This window comes from Nycticebus coucang, chromosome 3 (genome assembly GCF_027406575.1).
Source record: "Nycticebus coucang isolate mNycCou1 chromosome 3, mNycCou1.pri, whole genome shotgun sequence".
In the NCBI taxonomy this organism is placed as follows: Eukaryota; Metazoa; Chordata; class Mammalia; order Primates; family Lorisidae; genus Nycticebus; species Nycticebus coucang.
The window spans coordinates 18,961,186-18,982,175 of record NC_069782.1 but is presented as its reverse complement, the minus strand read 5'-3'; the positions used below and the strand labels follow the sequence as shown (position 1 = coordinate 18,982,175).

The 20,990-nt window shown below is 41.1% G+C and overlaps 1 protein-coding gene across 1 annotated transcript in view; it reads right to left on the bottom strand.

Annotated features, from left to right (window-relative positions):
• C3H12orf42 (chromosome 3 C12orf42 homolog) overlaps positions 1-20,452 on the bottom strand; it is a 152,920-nt gene extending 132,468 nt beyond the window's left edge. The window contains exons 1-2 of the mRNA XM_053583351.1: positions 20,312-20,452; positions 11,437-11,541 (exon numbers count right to left, since the gene is read on the bottom strand). Coding sequence (XP_053439326.1) covers positions 11,437-11,442 — 6 coding nt within the window. The 5' untranslated portion in view covers positions 11,443-11,541; positions 20,312-20,452. The remainder of the gene's footprint in view (positions 1-11,436; positions 11,542-20,311) is intronic.
• Positions 20,453-20,990: the final 538 nt, after the last annotated feature.

Here is a 20,990-nt window from a genome sequence, read left to right as displayed (position 1 = left end):
CCTTCCCCATCAGGGTTTCAGGGTCCTCACAACAGTGTCCCTTTGTGGCTGCTCCTGGCTCCTGCAAGTTCTTCAACCTCCCTTTATAGAGGGAACAGTCAAGAAATATGAATTTGTTTCACAATTAACCAAAACAAAGTATTATTAGGAAGCTCAGCCCATTCTGAAGATAACTCAAGAGACCATATACAATCAAATATAAATGGCCCCTGGCTGCCTCTTTTCAGTGGCCCAAGTTGTCTGTGGTTCATGTATGGTGAGAACCTGAAGGTATAAAGGCCAAACTCAAGACTCCACTACGGAGATTTCTCAAAGAACTAAAAGGAGACCCACCATTCACTCCAGCAATCCCATCACCAGCTAGCTACCCAAAGGAATAATAGTCATTTTACCAAAAATACACCTACGCTCCAAACGTTTATCACAGCACAATTCACAATTGCAGAGATGTGGAATCAACCCATCAGTTAACAAGCAGAATAACATGGAGTACTACTCAGCCAGAAAAAGAAATAAATTAATGTCTTTTGTGGCAATCTGGATGGAATTGGAGATCATTACCCTAACTGAAATAACTCAAGAATGGAAAAGCAAATACCACATGTACTCTTTAATAATTTGGAACAAATTGATAGGCACAATGAAAACAGAAAGAAGTAAAAATTATTGGAAATCAATTCTACCTAAAGATACCTAACATGTACAATGAATAATACTTGGGTGAGGGGCACACTGTAGCTCTGACTAAAGCATTATAAATGTTTTTGTTACCCATGTAACAAAAATATTTATACTCCCTTAATATTTTGAAATAAAAAATAACGACAAAATAAAAAAGAAGACTCTGCTTTATATCACCTTTCACATCTAAAGTCTCCTTTTAATTTTTGCACTCAATTCTTCCCATTGAGAAAGAGGGGTCTTTATTCCCTCCCCTTAAATCTGGGCAGACTTGTGATTGCTTTTACCAATAAAACATAGGAGTGATGTGATGTGGTCCATGGGGCTTGTTGAATAAAGGCAATACAGCTTCCTCCTGGTCTACTGGGAACACTTGTTCTTGGAGTCCTGAGCCACCATGTGAGAAGTCCTACTACCCTTAGGCCACCAGGCCATGAGGAAATCCACACCATACAGAAAGGCCATGAGCAGAAGTGCTAATTGATGATTGCACCTGAACTCAGCCTTCAACTCTTTCCAGCCCAGGTGCCAGACATGTGGCTGAAGAACCCTCCAGATTATTCTAGTCCCCAGCCATTTGAGTAAGCTCAGCCTTCCTAGCCAATGTCCCAGATATTGTAGAGCAGACAGTCAGCCATCCCCACTGGGCCCTGTCTGAATCCCTGACTCACCCAATCAATAAGCATAATGATTGTGTTCTGGGGCATTTGCTGTGCAGTAATAAGGAGCTGAAAGAAATCTTATCTCGTTGCATTATTCTCCTCCTCTTCTTCTTTTCCTTACTCAGCTTGTGAGTTTCCCCATCATTCTTTCAAACATCCCTGAGGATTGGATCAGTGCATTCACAACAATATCTAATATTAATGTGTTTCAAGGTTGCTTTGAAAGAGAGACCTGGAAGTCACTTAGAGCACAGGAGAGGACCTAGAAATGGGTTTTCTTATGGCGTTAAAATGTCTGGAATATTTTTCTCTGCTCTTTACTGTCATCTACTTCCTACCCAAGTTTGTAATCCCTACTCCTATTTCTGATACAAAACATTTCCAGAAACTTTCCATATGCAACCTAAACAGCTAAGAGAAGTCACTTTCATTTAAATAATAAAGTAAGCTATGTTGAAAGCTGTGTTAATCACTTTGCCCACATTATCTCAGCATCTTGATTGTATGAGGAAATTTTACTGAAGGGGAAACTGTAGCTTGGAGAGGTAACACAGCCCCTAAATGGTGGAGCCAGGATTTGAACCCAGGGTTCTAGGACCCCAAACCCAGCTCTTAACCACTGCATTAGTAGCTTATAAGCTTTTTGACTACATCCCACGGTAAGAAATGCACCTTGCAGCCTCATAACCAATAAATACCCACACACAAATAGAAATATCAGTAAACAATGAACACTTACCACACACACAATGCACTGACCTTTCTATTCTTTCCAATGTATTTCCCTTTTAAAAAAATTCGGGTAGTGGCTCAGCGCCTGTAGCACAGTGGGTACAGGTCCAGCCACATGCACTGAAGATAGCCAGTTCGAGCCCACTATAGGCCTGCTAAACGACAATGACAACTGCAACAAGAAAAAAGCCAGACGCTGTGGCGGGTGCCTGTAGTCCCAGTTACTTGGGAGGCTGAGGCAATAGAATCACTTAAGACCAAGAGTTTGAGGTTGCTGTGAGCTGAAACGCCAGAGCACTGTACCCAGGGTGACATAGTGAAACTCTATCTCAAAAAAAATAAATAAATAATGCAGGTAGTAATCCACCAAATTCATTGTATAACCTGCTGCTAATTGACCACAATACAAAAAAAAAAAAATCACTGCCCTGTCTTCTCCCATTTGTCTTGAAATCTGGATAGTCATTATCTCCAGACCCTTTGAGTAGGTCACTACTCACAGCTTAAAACAATAAATTTTAACACAACTCAATTTTTTAAAAAGAATTAGACGAGCTTTAAAATTTCTATCACATCTTTTCATTTTAATAAGACTACATAACAAAAGTCCTATTTGGTAAATTTAACAAAAAATAAAATTTTTACTTTGATAATGTTATATTTAGTCATTGGATACGAGCAGAAGACTTTGAACAGATTTCATCCCTGGGTTTGCTGTTTTGTCCCATGCCCCTTCCTAGGAGAGCTGCCCGCCACAGCCCCCACCAGGCTCACAGCACAGGACATGGTTTGTCCTCCCTGCTCCAGGTGTTTGGACCATCAGTGGACCAGAGGATTGAGATTAAATGTGAGAATATTAATTAGCTGGATGAATCTCAGAAATTAGAGTGAAATTAGAATGATGGAAAAATGAACCAAAGAATTGGGAGAGTAAGCAGAAAGTTCATGAAACAACACTGGAGTTGGAGCAGCCATGGCAATTGCCTACAAACCACAAAGATGGAGCAACTGAAACTGAAGAAGCCACCTGGAAGGGAAGGAGGAATGGAGGATGCCTTCCGAGAGGAGCAGAGAGAGGCCCTGTGGCCATCAGAGAAGCAAGGTCAAAGGCCTGGTGTCGTGGCTCATGCCTATAATCCTAGCACATTGGGAGACCCGGAGGGGTGGACTGCTTGAGCTCAGGAGTTCAAGACCAGTCTGAACAAGAGGGAGACCCCGTCTCTAAAACCAGCCAGGCATTGTGGCAGATGCCTGTAGTCCCAGCTACTTAAGAAGCTGAGTCAACCTGGCTTATTGTACCCTCAATGAATCCCCAACAATAAAAAAAAAAAAGAAGCTGAGTCAAGAGGATCACTTGAGCCCAAGAGTCTGAGGCTACTACTGTGAGCTATGACACTGTGACACCCTACCAACAAAGTCAGACTGTGCCAAAAAAAAAAGAAAGGAAGGAAGGGAGGGAGGGAGGAAGGGGAGAGAAAGAAGGAGAAAAAAAGAAAGAAGAAGGAAAAAAGGAAGGAAGGAAGGGAGGGTGGGTCTGGTCTCTAGCACAGCAGGTATCCTGGTTTTTTGTTCAACTCCAGGACAAGCATACTCAGAATAAAGATATATCCTTCATTCTAGGGAAGATCTGAAGGGCTTTTAATTTGTTGCCATCCAAAGGTCCTTAATTAAAATGGATACCCAAAGTATTTTCACAGTGGGAATCTCAGAGAAAGGCAACATGAGGCAGACACAGAATCAAGACAGGAAACAAAACCTCCTGGACAATACTCCCACACTTTTGCCACTGGAATATTAAAAATCATAATTACAATGCCTTTTCCTGGAATAATACTTTAGAGCCAACTAAAGAACCAATTGCACATAATCATCTGTAAAATGGGAATAATGGTAGTGTCTGCCTCCCATTTTTGTTGCGGAGATGCAGTGAGTTGATACATGTAAAATCCTTTATAGTAGAGGCTGCTGAATAGAATTTGACCCTGTGATGACACAGCGACAGGCACAGGTATTTAAGACACAGACACTGGGAGGCAAAGACTCTAGGCCACACTACAAGTTATGCAGCTGCTGAGGGGTAACTAAGAAGCCACATTGTCTGAGCTTTGCCTCATTGGTCTACTCATTCCACAGATACTCCTGGAGTGCCAGGCTAACCCCACACACCGTGAATGTGCCAGGTACAATGTCTGCCAGGTACCGTCCAGTGCCCTTTCCCGGGGTCTTATCATGTTTCTATTGTGTAGGCATCAACTAAACAATTGTTCTTTGTTTTATGCCTTGCAAATGAGAGTAAACTAATATAAATAAAGCCACAAAACCAGAAAAGCATGCGTCTTTGGTTTCCTGAAAAATTAGAGTTAGTGCCAACCTCTTTGGCTCAGCCTATCCCTACCTTCACAGTGCAGAGGACACTGTATTATCTTGTGTTTCCCTAAGCTTCAACCCAAGACTGTGAGCTCTCCAAGGGCAGAAACTACCCTTGGAGTAAGACAGAGTAGATGCATAACAAATATTGGTTACCTTTAAATAAATTTCAAAAAGATGTGTTATTAAAAAAAAAAAAGATGTGTTATTTGTATAGATGCCCAAACAAATGGGCCAAGTCATAATTTTATTAGGATACTTTACCTTCCTTCAATAAACCAAGTAGGGGAAAATTAGTAAGTTTGAATAGGTATTACATTTTTGATTTTCTGAACAGTAAATACAATTTTTTTTTAATTTCAAATATTAGAGGGTACATGTTTATGTACTTTGTGTTTGTACAAATTAAGTCAAAGCGTGCCCTTCACCCCCACAGTGTGCACTGTGTCCAACAGGTCTGAATTCACCCATCTTCTTCTCCTTTCTCCCCCCAGGTTGATTTTCATTGAGATTTATTTCCACTTGTCCACTTAAGCATTGATCGATTAGTACCAGTTTGTTTGTTTCTCCATTCTTGTGATGTTTCACTTAGAAGAATGGTTTCCAGGTCCATCCAGGTTGTCACAAAAGATACTAGATTGACATTTTTATGGCTGACTAGTACTCCACAATGTGACATGCATATACCACATTTTACTCATCCATTCATGTATCGGTCGGCACTTAGGTTGTTTCCGCATCTTTGCAATTGTGAATTGTGAAAACATTTGAGTGCAGTTGTCTTTTTTATAAAATGACCTCTTTTCCTTTGGGTATATGCCTGACAGTGGGATTGCTGGATCAAATGGTAGGTCTACTTTAAGTTCTTTGAGGTAGCCTCATACAACTTTTCATAGAAGTTGTACCATGTTGCAATCCCACCAAAAAGTGTTCCTTTCTTTCTACATTCACACCAGTACTTGTTTTGGAACTTTATCCTAAGAGTTATTCTCACAGGAGTTAGGTAATATCTCACTGTGGTTTTGATTTGCATTTCCCTGATGATTAGAAATGTTGAGCACTTTTTCATGTAATGGTTGGCCAGTAGACTATCTTCCTATGAAAAGTTTCTGTTCATGTCTTTTGCTCATTTTTTGATTAGATTGTTTGATTTTTTTTTTTCTTGCTGATTTGCTTGAGTTCTTTGTAGATTCTGGTTATCAGACATTTATCAGATGTATCGTATGCAAATATTCTCTCCCATTCTGTAGATTCTCTATTTACTCTATTGATTGTGTCCTTGGCTGGGCAAAAATGCTTTAATTTGATCAGGTCCCATTTGTTTATATGTGTTGTTGCTGTGTTTGCTTTTGAGGTTTTATTCATAAAATCTTTCCTAAAACTGATATCTATAAGAATTTTTCCAACATTTTCTTGCTTGGATAATTTTTAACAATAAGATTGTTCTTGGGTTTTAATGTGGGCTAGCCCAGAAGAAGAGTTTTTTTTTTCCTCAAGTTTTAGGAGGTTGTATTGTTCTTTTGTTCAGACTATACCACTACCCCCATGTTGTGATTTTTCAGTTTTAGATGTGCAGAAAGCTTAAGGAGACATGAAGTAGGCAGTCAGAAACTAAAATGATTTCCATCATCACCACCAATAATACTTCAAAGCGTCTCCTAAGACCTGAGCTCTAGGAAGATAGAGACAGAAAGAAAAAGTAAGGAAAAGGGTAGAAAAGAGAGTAAAGGAAGTGAGGGTGAGAAAGATGTTGGAAAACAGCATTAGTCAGACAAACAAACCAGAATTAAAACTACCAAAATGGGAAATTTTGGAGTGCCATTCTATGCTCTAGCCTTCCCCTGAGATGAAGAAGAGTGCATGGTTTATTAAAAATAAATAAACACATACATGTACAGAGACAGAACAGAGAGAGAGATCAAAAATGATTTATCAAAAATCGGTATGAAACCCTCAGAAGACCTTTATTAGAAGTGAATTTTATTCTAAAGAACTATGATAATGTTGTAAATATAAAATCAGCCATGTTCAAAGAAATCTATCAATCAGAAACATTATAGTCCTGTCTTTTAAATAAGGCCACCTCTACTGATTTATTACCCAAGTAGATTTTTCTTGATTATTAGTGTATTTCACTCATATCAATTCATAGAAGAGCAATTTTGAGATCAAAACAGATTTCCACCAAAGCCAGGGTTTACAACGTTAATGGATTCTGCCCTCATGAATGGGGTATAGCAAGTGGGAGAAGAAAGGTAACTAGATTGTTTTGAAACTTCATAAAATTCCAAACATCAAATATTGGGAATTAGCAGTGAATAGGTGGAAGTTTGAAGACCCTCAAGATAAACTTCCAAAAATTAGGCTTCTCTCCCGATTAACCTAAGCCCAAAGGAATCTCCAGGGAATACAGTAAATTTGAACTTTTGTGTGGCCTTTTTATTTGTATGTATGTATTTTAGCAAGCACCCTGGAATAGCAAATGCTTGCTCGTTGGTGGAACCATGTAGATTCAGAAAAAGCCATCATCCATTGAGAAGACAATTGTTTTCTATAGAGACAAGAAACAAATGCCCATGACCTGGGTCACCTCGTCCCAGCAGGCTTTTGCTGCGGCTTCCTCTGAGCAAACACAACAAAGTCCGGAGCAGTCAATCCTTCTGCCGCACACTGGGCCCCCACAGTTGTGCTCTGCTATTTACCCTTTCTATTAATCTGTCAATGTTCTAGTCAAACATGCAAAACAATATGGTGGGTGCATAGTTTGATTGGTCATTGCTAAGTTACTTGGGCCAAAGATGAAGAAATGGAACTTCCAACCAACAAAACGTGAGGCCCAATTTGATTGTTTGAAAATGTTCAACAATACCAGTCCATGACAATTTTTTCAGGGTGGCTCTGATTTAGCATCCCTTGCACCAGACAAGAGTGGTCCAAATAAACGACATTCAGTTCCAGAATCTAAATTCAGGTCAGGTTGCTGTTCCTATCGTTATAAGATAGAACTGTCTGGGTATTCTACAGAGGGTGTTCATTTAAAGATGCTATCATCCTATAGTGAAGAGACTATGGAGGGCTCTGGTTTGGTACACAAGTGAGCCCATGACTAACAACCAAAATATTCTTAAACTGCAAAACAATAATCCTTGGTTCAACACTTCCCGCTGAAGTGTTTCCCTCCAAATTTCCAAAATGCAATCTGAATTATCAAACAAATTTAGAGCGAATTTCATAGCCCATATCTTCATTCCACCTTCCTTCTTTTCTGCTAGCCCAGGTGAATCTTAAGAATCCTCTTAACACAAAGCTCTAGGTAGCCATTTCCAGTACATTCCACCGGAATTAGCACAAAAGATAGAGCCTGTTTGTTATTTCACCCCCAGAGCCTCAAGTGAACGAATTAATTCCAATGCAAGATGTGTAAGTGAGCAGCAAACTGTCTTAGAAACACATTGCTAGACCCACACAATATGTGTTGCCCTACTGTGCGTCTTCAGAAATCAGGAAGAAGGGAAAGAATTGGTGGCTACTCCTCACACTGGGATGCCAGAACACAGTACAGCAAAGTGGAAGAAATATGGATAATGAAGTCAGGCTGACTTGAAGTTGAATTCCCCCATTCATAGACTATTTACGAGGTATTTGCTCTCTGGAAAGTATTCAGCTGTTCATCTGTAAAATAGGAAAAGCAAGACTGTACTCTGCACAAGTCATGTCCTTGTCCTGCCCCTGCATCGCTTTCTCTGTTTGCTTCTCCACAGACCACAGGCAGCTCCAGGCTTTTATCTTTGCAGTTTTGACCCAAGAGACAAAGTATCTCCCTCTTTCAAACTTGAGTCCAAAAATTGAGATGAAGAGCTCTGATTGGGTTGGCCTAAATTATATGTGGACTACTGGACTCCTACCACAAGAATTCTGGTTGGTCCAGATTAGGTCAGATTTTCCTCCTGATAGCCGGACAACAAGGGACTGTGCTTGGGGTATCCCCAAACCACTTGGCGGGAGAGGGGAGCAGCTGCTCCCTCAAAGAAGTGTTGGGTGGAGCCAATACTTTCCTTGGGTAGACATCACAGTGCATGTGGACTCTATGACCTCGCTGAGTGAGAAGATAAAATAAAATAATATAAATAAAGGATTTAGTAACTGGCACATGCAAGTATTCCATAAATGATAGCAAAGATGATAGTCATTGCCTTTATCATTATTATTTTTTTTTATTAAATCATAACTGTATACAATGATATGATTATGGGGCATCATACACTCACTTCATAAACCATTTGACACATTTTTATCTCAGTGGTTAACATAGCCTTTCCGGCGTTATCTCAGTTACTGTGCCAAAACATTTACATTCTACATTTACCAAGTTTCGCAAATACCCCTGTAATATGCACCACAGGTGTGATCCCACCGATTCCCCTCCCTCTACCCACCCCTCCCTTTCCCACTTCCCCCTATTGTTAAGTTGTAGCTGGGTTATAGCTTTCATGTGAGAGTCCCAAATTAGTTTCATAGTAGGGCTGTGTACATTGGGTATTTTTTCTTCCATTCTTGGGATACTTTACTAAGAAGAATATGTTCCAGTTCCATCCATGTAAACATGAAAGAGGTAAAGTCTCCATCTTTCTTTAAGGCTGCATAGTATTCCATGGTATACATATACCACAATTTATTAATCCATTCGTGGATCGACGGGCACTTGGGCTTTTTCCATGACTTAGCTATTATGAATTGGGCTGCAATAAACATTCTGGTACAAATATCTTTGTTATGTTGTGATTTTTGGTCTTCTGGGTATATGCCCAGCAGAGGAATTACAGGATTGAATGGCAGATCTATTTTTAGATCTCTGAGTGTTCTCCATATATCTTTCCAAAAGGAATGTATTAATTTGCATTCCCACCAGCAGTGCAAAAGTGTTCCCTTTTCTCCGCATCCACGCCAACATCTCTGGTCTTGAGATTTTGTGATATAGGCTAGTCTCATTGGAGTTAGATGATATCTCAAAGTAGTTTTGATTTGCATTTCTCTGATGATTAAAGATGATGAGCATTTTTTCATATGTCTGAAGGCCGTGCGCCTGTCTTCTTCAGAGAAGTTTCTCTTCAAATCCCTTGCCCAGCCTGCGATGGGATCCCTTGTTTTTTTCTTGCTGATGCGTTTGAGTTCTCTGTGGATTCTGGTTATTAAACCTTTGTCAGAGATATACCCTGCAAATATCTTCTCCCATTCTGAGGGCTGTCTGCTTGCTCTGCTTACTGTGTTCTTAGCTGTGCAGAAGCTTTTTAGTTTGATCAAGTCCCAGTAGTGTATTTTTGAAGCTGCTTCAATTGCCCGGGGGGTTCTCCTCATGAAATACTCACCCAGACCAATTTCTTCAAGGGTTTTCCCTGCATTCTCCTCTAGTATTTTTATAGTTTCATGTCTTAAGTTTAAATCTTTAATCCAATGAGAGTCTACCTTTATCATTATTATTACCAATTTCTATTTTCAAAAGAATATAATAATAGATGGTGTTCACAGAATACTTAATCTACCACTTGGGATTCATCACTTACTGATACCAATTTTAAACCTGGATGTTCAAATAGCACACGAGGTGAAGTAAGTGCAATGGCCTTACCTTTCATATTTCAACTCAAATTCAACACATAATTCAAATTCTGGAGATTTTGTTATAGTCTGGTTTGTGGTTAAAAAAAAGTGATGCTAAATGGATGAAATTTAAAAATGGGTTTGTTCATACATTCCTTGAGGTCCTATGTGCTAGGCACTGGGCTAGACCCTGGGCAACATGGGGAAGAAAAACTGACCACACCCTGCTCTTCAGAAGAGGCGCTAGAGAGGAGTGAGAAGTGGTATAAAGAAAAAAGGAAGCATGGTTAAGAGGTTAGAATGCACAGGGTGGATTTTAGGTAGTGGGGGTCATGGCAGGGCTTCTGGGCAGAGACAAGAACAAAGTAAGAGAATAAGCCCTGAGAATCCCTGGAAGACAGCATTCCACTCCAAGGGAAGAGTGGGCAAGCACTGAGTCTGGAGTATGGCAATGTGGCAGGAGCAGCGGAAGCTGAGGAAGGAGACTGGAAGTGATGTCAGAGAGTCGGCCCTCGCACTAATGTCCATGTCCCAATGCCTGAAACCAGTGGGTATGTTACCTTCAGTGACAAAAGGAACTTTGCAAATGTGATTAAGTTATGGACGTTTAGATGGGGAGATTATCCTGGATTATCCAGGTGACCCCAGTGTGACCACAAAAGTCCTTAGAAATTGAAAAGGGAGACAAAAGAGAGGTTGGAGGGATGTGATGTAAGAAAGACCCAACCCACTCTAGCTTGCTTTGGAAATGGAGTACAAAAGACAAGCTAAAAAATTAGAACAGCCTTCAGCAGCCTGAAGTCTCTGGAAAGAACGGGAGGCTTGCTGATACCTAGATTTTAACCCAATGAGACCCACGTTAGACTTCTCACCTACAGAACCACAAGATAATAAATTGTGGGTTTTAACCCATTAAGTTTGTGGTACTTTTTTACAGTAGCAACATAAAGCTAATATAGTTCATTCTTAATGTTACTAGAGCATTCATACTTTCTTAATGTGGAAAAATTTCTTTGACTTCTGTTGAAAACCCAGACTTGTGCAACTTGCTAAGAACAATACCGGTAGCTTTTAAGCTATGGCGTGGTGTCACCTTAGTAACACAAGAAAGAAACAATGACAAAGGAAACATGGGCTGTGCCTCCAGGCTTTCTGAGAATAAATGTAATGCATCCCTAGGGTGGCAAAAAAAAAAAAAAGATTATTTTATAAAGGCATTTAAAATTATGCTGTAATTTACTATTATACAGATAAATATGAAACCAGGTGGATATTCCAAACTATAAGGCCAATAGCACTGAATCAAGAATCAAAATTAATGGGTGAAATGGAGCAAACCTACTGGCCTAAAAAAATAATAATAATGTAAAATGATAAAGTATCTTTCATACACTACCTGCATCCTGTTTGCCAAGGGTCTGATTTTTAGTCAGCGGAGAAACTTCTTCTTGCTTTGCTCCCTACATGTCACCACAGGCATTCAATGGATGAGTTCAACTCCCTGCAAATAAATGGAGAAAGAAGAGCAGGTTTAGGGCGAAACTGACATCTAAATCATCCTATCCATGAACATAGTATTTAATTCTAGTGACCAGCAATAAAATTTAAGACTTTTCTAGATAAAGTTCTTGACCATCTATTGCAAGAGGTAGTACTAGGAAGTTTGGGGTTTCTCTGATTTGTTGGTTTGGAGTTTTGGCATTGTAAATGATGTCTTATAAATCATTTTTCTAATCATTTTCAGGGTATATAAATGCAATTTAATTTTATACATTATTTTAAAACAGCAAGCTAGCTAAGCTATTAATTCTAAAAAATATGTCTACAGATTATCTGTGAACAATTATGTTACCTGCTAGTAGTGACAGCTTGTTTTCTTTCTGTCAAATTGCTTGGCTTTTATTTTTTCCTTCCCTTAATTTTTAGTTTTCCTGCACTAGCTCTCACCTCTAAAATGGTATGGAACAGTTGTGGTGGTAGGGGACAACTGTGTTTTTTCCAAAATCGGATTTACAATGTAATGGGTTTTTCTGCTTTTTCCTGTAATTTGATCAATTTGGGGTTTGTTAACATTAAGTGTTTATAATTAGCTACATAAAAGTTTAGATTATATCTTCTTAATAAATTAATTCTTTTTATTACATAGCTCCCTCCTTTATCTTTACCAATGTTTCTCCCCTTAGAGGGTGTTTAGTCTGAATTTATTATAATATAGCTACACCAGCTCTCTTGTTAGAATTGCTAGGACAGCAAAACCTAAGCCACAATGTGATAAGTGATATCCAAACATTTTAATCATGTATAGCATAGAATTATGTCATTATGTGACTCAAGAAAATATTTTTAGTCTATTCTGCCATAAAACCATCCCAAAAGAAAATACGTAAAAACTTACACTTTATGCAACTGAAAAATTTCTACCATACTGTAAGAGTCTCTTATGTATATTATATAAAGACTGCCATTTTTTATTTGTACTCATTTCTCCACAGAAGCTAGGAAATCTAGAGTGTACCTATTTAAAAATGGAGGGAAAACAAATGCCAAAGGCACTATTTCTAAATTCACTTTTTCCTTGGTTGCATTTTGTGAGGTATTTTCTTAGGGGGTTACTATATATTTTTTCCATACTTTTAACATTTCTGTACCTTATATTTTGGGGTATGTCTCTTATAATCAACATAAAGCTAGTTGTTTTAAAAAATATATACAGTCTGATTATCTTTTTCTTTTAACTGACAAGTTTAGTCCTTTTCTATTTATTGTGATGACCCAACTATTTGGATTTATTTCTAACATCTTCTTATGTGCTTTCCGCTGCCCTGCTGCTTTTGTTTTTTCCTACACTTTCTTTAGAATTGACTAAATTATTTCCCTTTTTCTTATTCTAATTTCTCGTCTCTGTCTTAGAAGTTATTTATATAATTTTACCTTCATAATAAAACTTGTACAGTAACTTGAAATTTAAAGTGGATCAATATAGTTAGTCCTTTTATAAACAAAACAAAGATCTTTAAGGCTGACCCCCACGCTTTCCAAATTCAGGGCTGCCTGTTGCCTACTATTTTAGCTCTCTAAATTGTTGTGGAATTGTGTTCGCAGCCCCCACTGCCCTGCCGTTGCTGTCCAACACCAGCACTACCTCTAGCTCAACAAGCTCCAGGCAAAGGAGAAGGGGAGTAAGGAAAGAGGTCTTTATCCCATGGCTCCTACAAAGCAGACTGCCTGCAAATCCCCGGGTGGTAAAGCGCCCAGGAAGCGACTGGCTACAAAAGCCACTGGCAAGAGTGCGCCCTCTACTGGAGGGGTGAAGAAACCTCATCGCTATGGGGCTGGTACTGTGGCACTTGATGAAACTAGACGTTATCAGAAGTCCACTTAACTTATGATTTGCAAACTTCCTTTCCCGCATCTGGTAGGAGAAGTTGCTCAGGACTTCAAGACAGATCTGCACTTCCAGAGCTCAGCTATTGGTGCTTTGCGAGAGCAAAGCAAGTGAGACCTACCTGGTGGCCTTTTTAAAGACACCAACCTGTGTGCTATCCATGCCAAACGTGTTAACAATTATGCCAAAAGACACCCAGCTAACACTCCGCATTCGTCGAGAACGTGCTTAAAAGTCCACTATGATGGGAAAACATTGCGTTATCGCAAGAAAAAATGCTCTTCTTCCTGTTATTAATAGTTCTAAACGTTAGATTCCCCTCCCTCCACCCACCCCGCCACCCCGTGGGATGAAAACATACTTAAGTATATGATTGCGACTGGAAAAATAGGGGACAGAAATCAGATATTGGCAGTTTTTCCATTTTTATTTGTGTGTGAATTTTTAATATAAATGCAGGGATGTGCAGCATGAATGCGAGTCAAGATGTTTCAGTGAACAAGTCTTAACAGTTTAACTTTATAACAATTATAAATAAACCTATTAAATTTTTCTGGACAATTGCTGGCATTTGGATTTTTTAATAAATTTCTTATTGATGCAACTACATGGTGTTCGTAGCATTTTTTTTTTTTTTTTTTTTTTTTTTTTGTAGAGACCGAGTCTCACTGTACCACCCTCAGGTAGAGTGCCATGGCGTCACACGGCTCACAGCAACCTCTTAACTCTTGGGCTTACGCGATTCTCCTGCCTCAGCCTCCCCAGCAGCCGGGACTACAGGCGCCCGCCACAACGCCCGGCTATTTTTTGATTGCAGTTTGGCCGGGGCTGGGTTTGAACCCGCCACCCTCGGCATATGGGGCCGGCGCCCTACTCACTGAGCCACAGGCGCCGCCCTGTTTGTAGCATTTTTATCACACAGTAAATTCCATCCATTCACTATACTTTTCTGAGTTGGCCTACATGCAAGTACATATTTTTAATGTTGTCTGTCTTCTGTGCTGTTTCTGTAAGTTTGCCATTAAACTATAAAAACAAATAAACAGAGGTTTTCCCACAGTTAGACACTGTTACCATCACTATTTTTATTTTATTCAGTCAATTATCATTTTGATTTGTGTTCATACTTACCAATATCTTTCATAACCCTTTTGGGGAGGTTTGTTTGTTTTGTATCTCAAATTCATCTAGAGTTACATTTTTCCTTCTTGAAAATCCTTTATGATCATCTTTAGTGAAGGTCTTCTGGTAGTAAATTCTCTTCTTAAATTTGTTTGAAAATGTCTTTATTTTATCCTGTCTCTTGAAGGTAGTTTTTCTGGGTGTACAGTTCTAGGTTGACAATTATTTTCTTTTAGTCCACTTAAGGTATTAATCTGCTATCTTATGACTTGCATTATTTTTTTCTTGCAATGCAATTATTTTAGTGATCAGTCTGTTGCCAATGTCCAATCTCTGTGGTATATTGTTTTTTGTGTGTGTTTTTCTCTTCTGGTCTTCTTGCTTTTTCCTTCCGTGTCTTAACATTTTTTGTGTGTATATAAATGTGACCTTTTAGTTTCACCTAGATGTGAACTCCTTTTTACTCATCCTCTATGAAAGGAATTGTGTCTTTGATTAGCTTCTCTGCTTGGCTGTTATTGGCATATACAAAGGCTACTGATTTGTGGACATTGATTTTATGCCCTCTATAATAATTTCTATCATGTAATAGCTTCTGTTCCTTTAAAATATTAAAAGAACTCATTTGTAAAACTATCTGGGCTCAGAGCCTTTTTTTGGAGTTAATTATTTTCATATTTTTATTTATTGTCTTTGTCATTTTGTTATTCTAATCAGGTCTTCCATCTCTCCTTGAGTTACTTCTAATTATTTTTGTCCATTAGTATAATGACTTCATTGAGGCTTTTAACTATATAATATATCATAGAATTCTCTTTCTTGTATTTGAAATCTCTATATGTACTATACCAAGAAGAAACTTTGGTTCATCCATTCCATTTCCTTGAATTTGTAAAAAAATGTATAGTACCTCCCCAGAAAAAAACAGGGAAACAAACACTCCTTCCCTAAAGAGATAATTAGTGAAATTAAAGAAAGCCTTATATCTATTGGACCAAATTTACCAGGACTTACACAAACTCTATGTCCACCCTTTACTTCTGAAAAAGTAATAAGAGTCTATCTTTCTCTCACTTTCTATTGTTGCCTTGCTTCCTTTTTGGCCTCCCTGAGCCAGACACAGCAGGCCTTCAGCTCCTGGTTTCTACAAGGCGAGGAGCCCTTGTAGACCTCAGCAAACAGGTCGACCAGTCACTGTTCTACCTACCCCAGAGTCTCCAATGTGACTTGGGAGTTACTTCTGCTAATTCAGATTGGAGAGAGTAGGAAACTCATTCTTGTTTAAAACTTGGGTCTCGCTTGAGTGCTTTGAGGTTTCTCCATACTTCCTTCCAGAAAGGTTGTACTAGTTTGCAGTCCCACCAGCAGTGTAAAAGTGTTCCCTTCTCTCCACATCCACGCCAGTATCTGCAGTTTTGAGATTTTGTGATGTGGGCCATTCTCACTGGGGTTAGATGATATCTCAGGGTTGTTTTGATTTGCATTTCTCTAATATATAGAGATGATGAACATTTTTTCATGTGTTTGTTAGCCATTCGTCTGTCGTCTTTAGAGAAAGTTCTATTCATGTCTCTTGCCCATTGATATATGGGATTGTTGGCTTTTTTCATGTGGATTAATTTGAGTTCTCTATAGATCCTAGTTATCAAGCTTTTGTCTGATTGAAAATATGCAAATATCCTTTCCCAAGACCTCCCATTTGATCCTGCAATCCCATTACTGGGCATCTACCCAGAAGGAAAAAAATCCTTTTATCATAAGGACACTTGTACTAAACTGTTTATTGCAGCTCAATTTACAATCGCCAAAATGTGGAAACAGCCTAAATGCCCACCAACCCAGGAATGGATTAACAAGCTGTGGTATATGTATACCATGGAATACTATTCAGCCATTAAAAAAAAAAATGGAGACTTTACATCCTTCGTATTAACCTGAATGGACGTGGAAGACATTATTCTTAGTAAAGCATCACAAGAATGGAGAAGCATGAATCCTATGTACTCAATTTTGATATGAGGACAATTAATGACAATTATGGTTATGGGGGGGAGCAGAAAGAGGGAAGGAGGGAGGGGGTGGGGCCTTGGTGTGTGTCACACTTTATGGGGGCAAGACATGATTGCAAGAGGGACTTTACCTAACAATTGCAATCAGCGTAACCTGGCTTATTGTACCCTCAATGAATCCCCAACAATAAAAAAAAAAAAAGAAAAAAAAAAAAAACTTGGGTCTCACTCCCCAGTTTATCTTTACCAGAGAACCCTTTACTCAGGGATGAGCTGGGCTAGTAAGAAAATACTGAGACAACCTAGCAGTTCACATCAGAGGAGGAGCTAAAATCAAGAGCTGGAGAAGGTCACATTGAGGATGTGTCTTAAATGGATGATGTGAATAAGTAAAGCTCCTCCCCCTTTATGCCAAGCCATCTCACAGGTCCTAAGAAGCCCAAGGAATAACAAGGGCCTGCGCCCGTCAGGGGTCTGCCCTTAGCTCCACCATCTCCATTTGTCCTCCTCAATAATAACAGCTCAAACTTAACATTTTGAAACAGAACTCTTAATTCTCATTTCCCAATCTTAATTCTCTTCCCCACCCCAGCAATGGGCACCAACGTCTGCCATGTTTTTCAGCCCTACATGTTTTCTTGGTTTCTCCCTTTTTCTCATTACTCTACTCATGCACACCATCCTTCAAGTCTTATCAGTGCTTTCTCTAAACCCTAAATCTATCCATTCTCTTTATTTCCACTAATACCAGCTTAATCCACTGTAGCATTATTTATCTAGATCACCACAATAGTCTTCTAACAGCTTCCTAACCAGTCATTGCATTTCTCATTCTATTTTTCAGTCCATACTCTACACAGCAGCAGTAATGCTCTAAAAATACATAAGGAATCTTGGAGATCCTGTATTCAGAATCCTTCAGGAACTCCCCATTTCTTTTAGAATAAAAGCCAGTGTTTTCCCAGGTCAGCACAGCTTTCCATTATCTGATCCTGGCTCATCTCTCCAACCTCATCTTGCCGTACTGCCCCCACACTCACAGTGTTGCAGACATAGCAGTCTTTCGTCAGTAACTAAGATCCCTGATGCTCTTTTCCGCCTCAGGGAGTATGAGCACTTCTCTACTTGCTTGGTCTTCCCCTTGCTACCTCTGTTGCTGTAGGTCCAAGCTAAAAAGTGATCTCTCCAGAGAGGACATAGCAACCCAAACCAAAAGGACCCTCTTCCAGTTTGTAATTCTTTATTTCCTTATGTTTTCAGATTTCTGTCTATTCCTATAAATTATTAGGGAGAAAGTGAAAAGCAAAAGCCAAAAAAGGGAAAGAAAAAAAGTCAAAAGATAAGAAAAAGAAGAAAAAGGCAAGGGGCGTTGCCTGTGGCTCAAAGGAGTAGGGTGCCGGCCCCATATGCTGGAGGTGGCAGGTTCAAACCCAGCCCTGGCCAAAAACTGCAAAAGAAGAAGAAGAAGGTGAAGGCAAGAACATAAAAAGAAATAGGCACAAAATCATTACCATTCCTAGAGGAAAAAAAAGTAAGTTCATAAAGTGTTTAAACAAATGCAATTATTATATGCCCCTAAATGGAACATCCTAACTACTTACATCTAACTTTCAGGTAATGAATTCTAACTTCTCTGCTCTCCAGATAAATCTAACTTTCCTTGAATTCCAGTGACCACAATATTAACTAGTTTAAGAACTTATCAAAATGAAGGCTCAAAACGAGTTAGAAGCATTTGAAAAAGTCATTATAAGTCCTTTAAAAAGTCTAATACGTCTTTTCTCACTGTAAGTTTGCACAGCAAGGATCTAAGACAAGTTTTAAAATATAACCAGCCTCCCTGAGGGCCACGGGTACATGAGGCATCATTTCCCCACAATAGCCCGGCCTGTTTGCCTTTCTTTGTCCTCTTTGCAGATCACAGGTGTTTGTGGGCATAAAGCCCATCAGAAGAGAGGATATTGTGGAGAGTTCTTTCTTTGCCACTTGTTCCAAACCTGTTCAGAGAGTGCTCCATGCCTTAGACCAAATCTCCATAAAAATCAAGAAATAAGAAGTTTTCTGTATGCCTGCCCAACAGCCACACTATGACATTAGTTTCGACAGCTCTGTGACCCCGTATTGTCCCAACTTTATTCACTAGTCTCTTTCTCTCTGTCTCTCTCCATTCCTTTTTTTAAGCCTTTATTGGCATTTTTTATCTACTGTAAAATAAAAAGGAGGAGGATTTTTTTTTTTAAGCACTCTATGGGGCGGCTAGAAAAAGCTATCTCCAGTTACTGTAGTAATGGTTTCACAAAACACCTGCAAATCAAAGAAAGACACCACGGCAGTATCTTCGGATTTTCCTTTTCATTCCCCAAAGTTCCTTCTTGGCCATTATGGAGTAAGCCCGGCAATGAATTTATGTGACAGCTATGAAGTTAGTATTAAAATTGTGAATAGTGCCTAGCAGTTTTCATGCCCTTAGTAGAAGACTGCCTCAATTTGCCACACAGCGGTGAATAGGGGACGGGTGCGGGGGTGTCAAATAAATGGGAGGAGGAGAGGATGTGAATGGGAGGCTTTCCTGGGAGGGGGCCGCACGGCAGGCCCAAGAGAAGAGTGATTTATTTTTGAAATTCCAGAAAGGAAGACCAAAGAAGCTGCCTAAAAGATCCTGAAGCGCAGGGTATGAGATGTAAGATAAATAATACATCTACAGACATTTAGCAGTGTCAACACCAGCTCTAGAAGTAGGGACCCGGTGGGGCGGGGGAGGAGTAAATCCATTCCTCAGATCTTTCAAGATTGAATCTTAAATGCCGGCAGGGAGCAGATGTGGGCAGGGCTGCCGAGTGAGGGTAAGGGGCACTGAAGGAGGGGTTAAGCGTTTATCTCAGTGGAAATTAACCACTTGGGGGGAATTAGGAGAGCTGGGGTGGGATGGGGGGCGGGGGGCGAGCAGGGGACCCTAGAGAGAGTCTCTCCGCGTAAAGAGAGGAACTCTTCTGGTCCAGGGATTTGGGGAGGGCGTTCAGGAAAATGAGGTGAGCCGGGATGCAGAGAGCAGGGGGGCGTGCCCTCCCCGCCTCGGCCCTTCCCCGCCCCCCTCTCCAGAATTAGCAAGCGGGCGGCGGGCCGGGCGGGAGGGCGGCGGTGGCATCGCCGCGCAGGGCGTATTGTGGGCCGCGGTCGCCTCCGCGGGGGACCATCTGCTCGCTGTCAATGCATCACCTGCTCGTCTGGGCCGTCGCCCGGGCAACGGGGGGCGGGGGGATTAGGGAGCGCGTGCATTTGGTCCCCGCCACCGAGGCGGGATGGGGGTGGGGTCCCTACACTCTGTCCCGCGGCTGTTCTGTCCGGCTCTAGGGGCCGGCGACCATCTAGACCGGCTCCCCGGCTCGGCTCGCCACCGCCCCTCGGCCTGCTCAAAGACTCCCGGGCAGCCTCAGCTGGCGGGGGTGGCTGGAGTCCCCTGGAGTCCCCTGGATCCTGGAGTCCCAAGGAAGAGCCCAGAACAAACGGTCCCGCCCTACCCAACCCCGCCCCGGAGTGGAGACCCCGACCCCGCGTCTACCTGAACCTGCATGGGCCCTGTTCCTGGCGCGCCGCCCGCAGCCTCCTCTGCGGGAGCCGGCCCACCTGGGGGCTCCTGGGGACTCGGCGTGGTGCGGTTCTGAGCGCCCGCAGTCGCCCCGGCAACCACAATGGGGTCCGCGCAGGGCTTAGACCCGCCCCCGCTCCTGCCACCCAAGTCACAGTGACTCTCACACCTCTCTGACACCGTGGTCCGCCGCCCAACATCAGGCCCTGGAGAAGCCTTCCACATCAGAATAGGAGTGACCCCTGCTGGGGGTGGGTCCGATGTTTATCAAAACGGGCTCACTTTCCACGGAAGGGGTGCTCTGGAGGTAAAAATCCCCAGAAATCCAGAAGTCCCCATTCCACAAACTCTCACTCCATTCTGATTTTGAACACAGGAGAAGCACCAGCCAACAGCAGGGGGCACAGCTAGGCTGTTGATGGGACAGTGCCCACTCTGGACACTGGAGCCAAAGTCAGACTCTCTGGTTTAAAAACTACCCTCTCTCTTTCTCACATCCGCTCCCCACCTCCAACTGGCCAGAGATACCAGCTGCACCCCCAAGGTCACCCACATCTGCCTGAGGAGTCCACTCTGCTAAACAGAGGGCCGCTTAACCTCCACATGAGCTTCCCATGGACTGCAAAAGAACAAAGGAGTTAAGTTTTTACCCCAACTCTTTATTTTTTCTGAGAGGGCTTATTACTGGACACTCCTCTACAAGACAACAGGACCACCAGAAAGTAGACATTGACTAAGTGTTAACACCTGAGTTTCCGGCTGCTCTCCCACCCCCACTCCTCCTCCATACCCCCATTTAGAATATTTGGGGTAGTTCCTTTTGGAAAGAAGTTTGGAGAACACTCAAG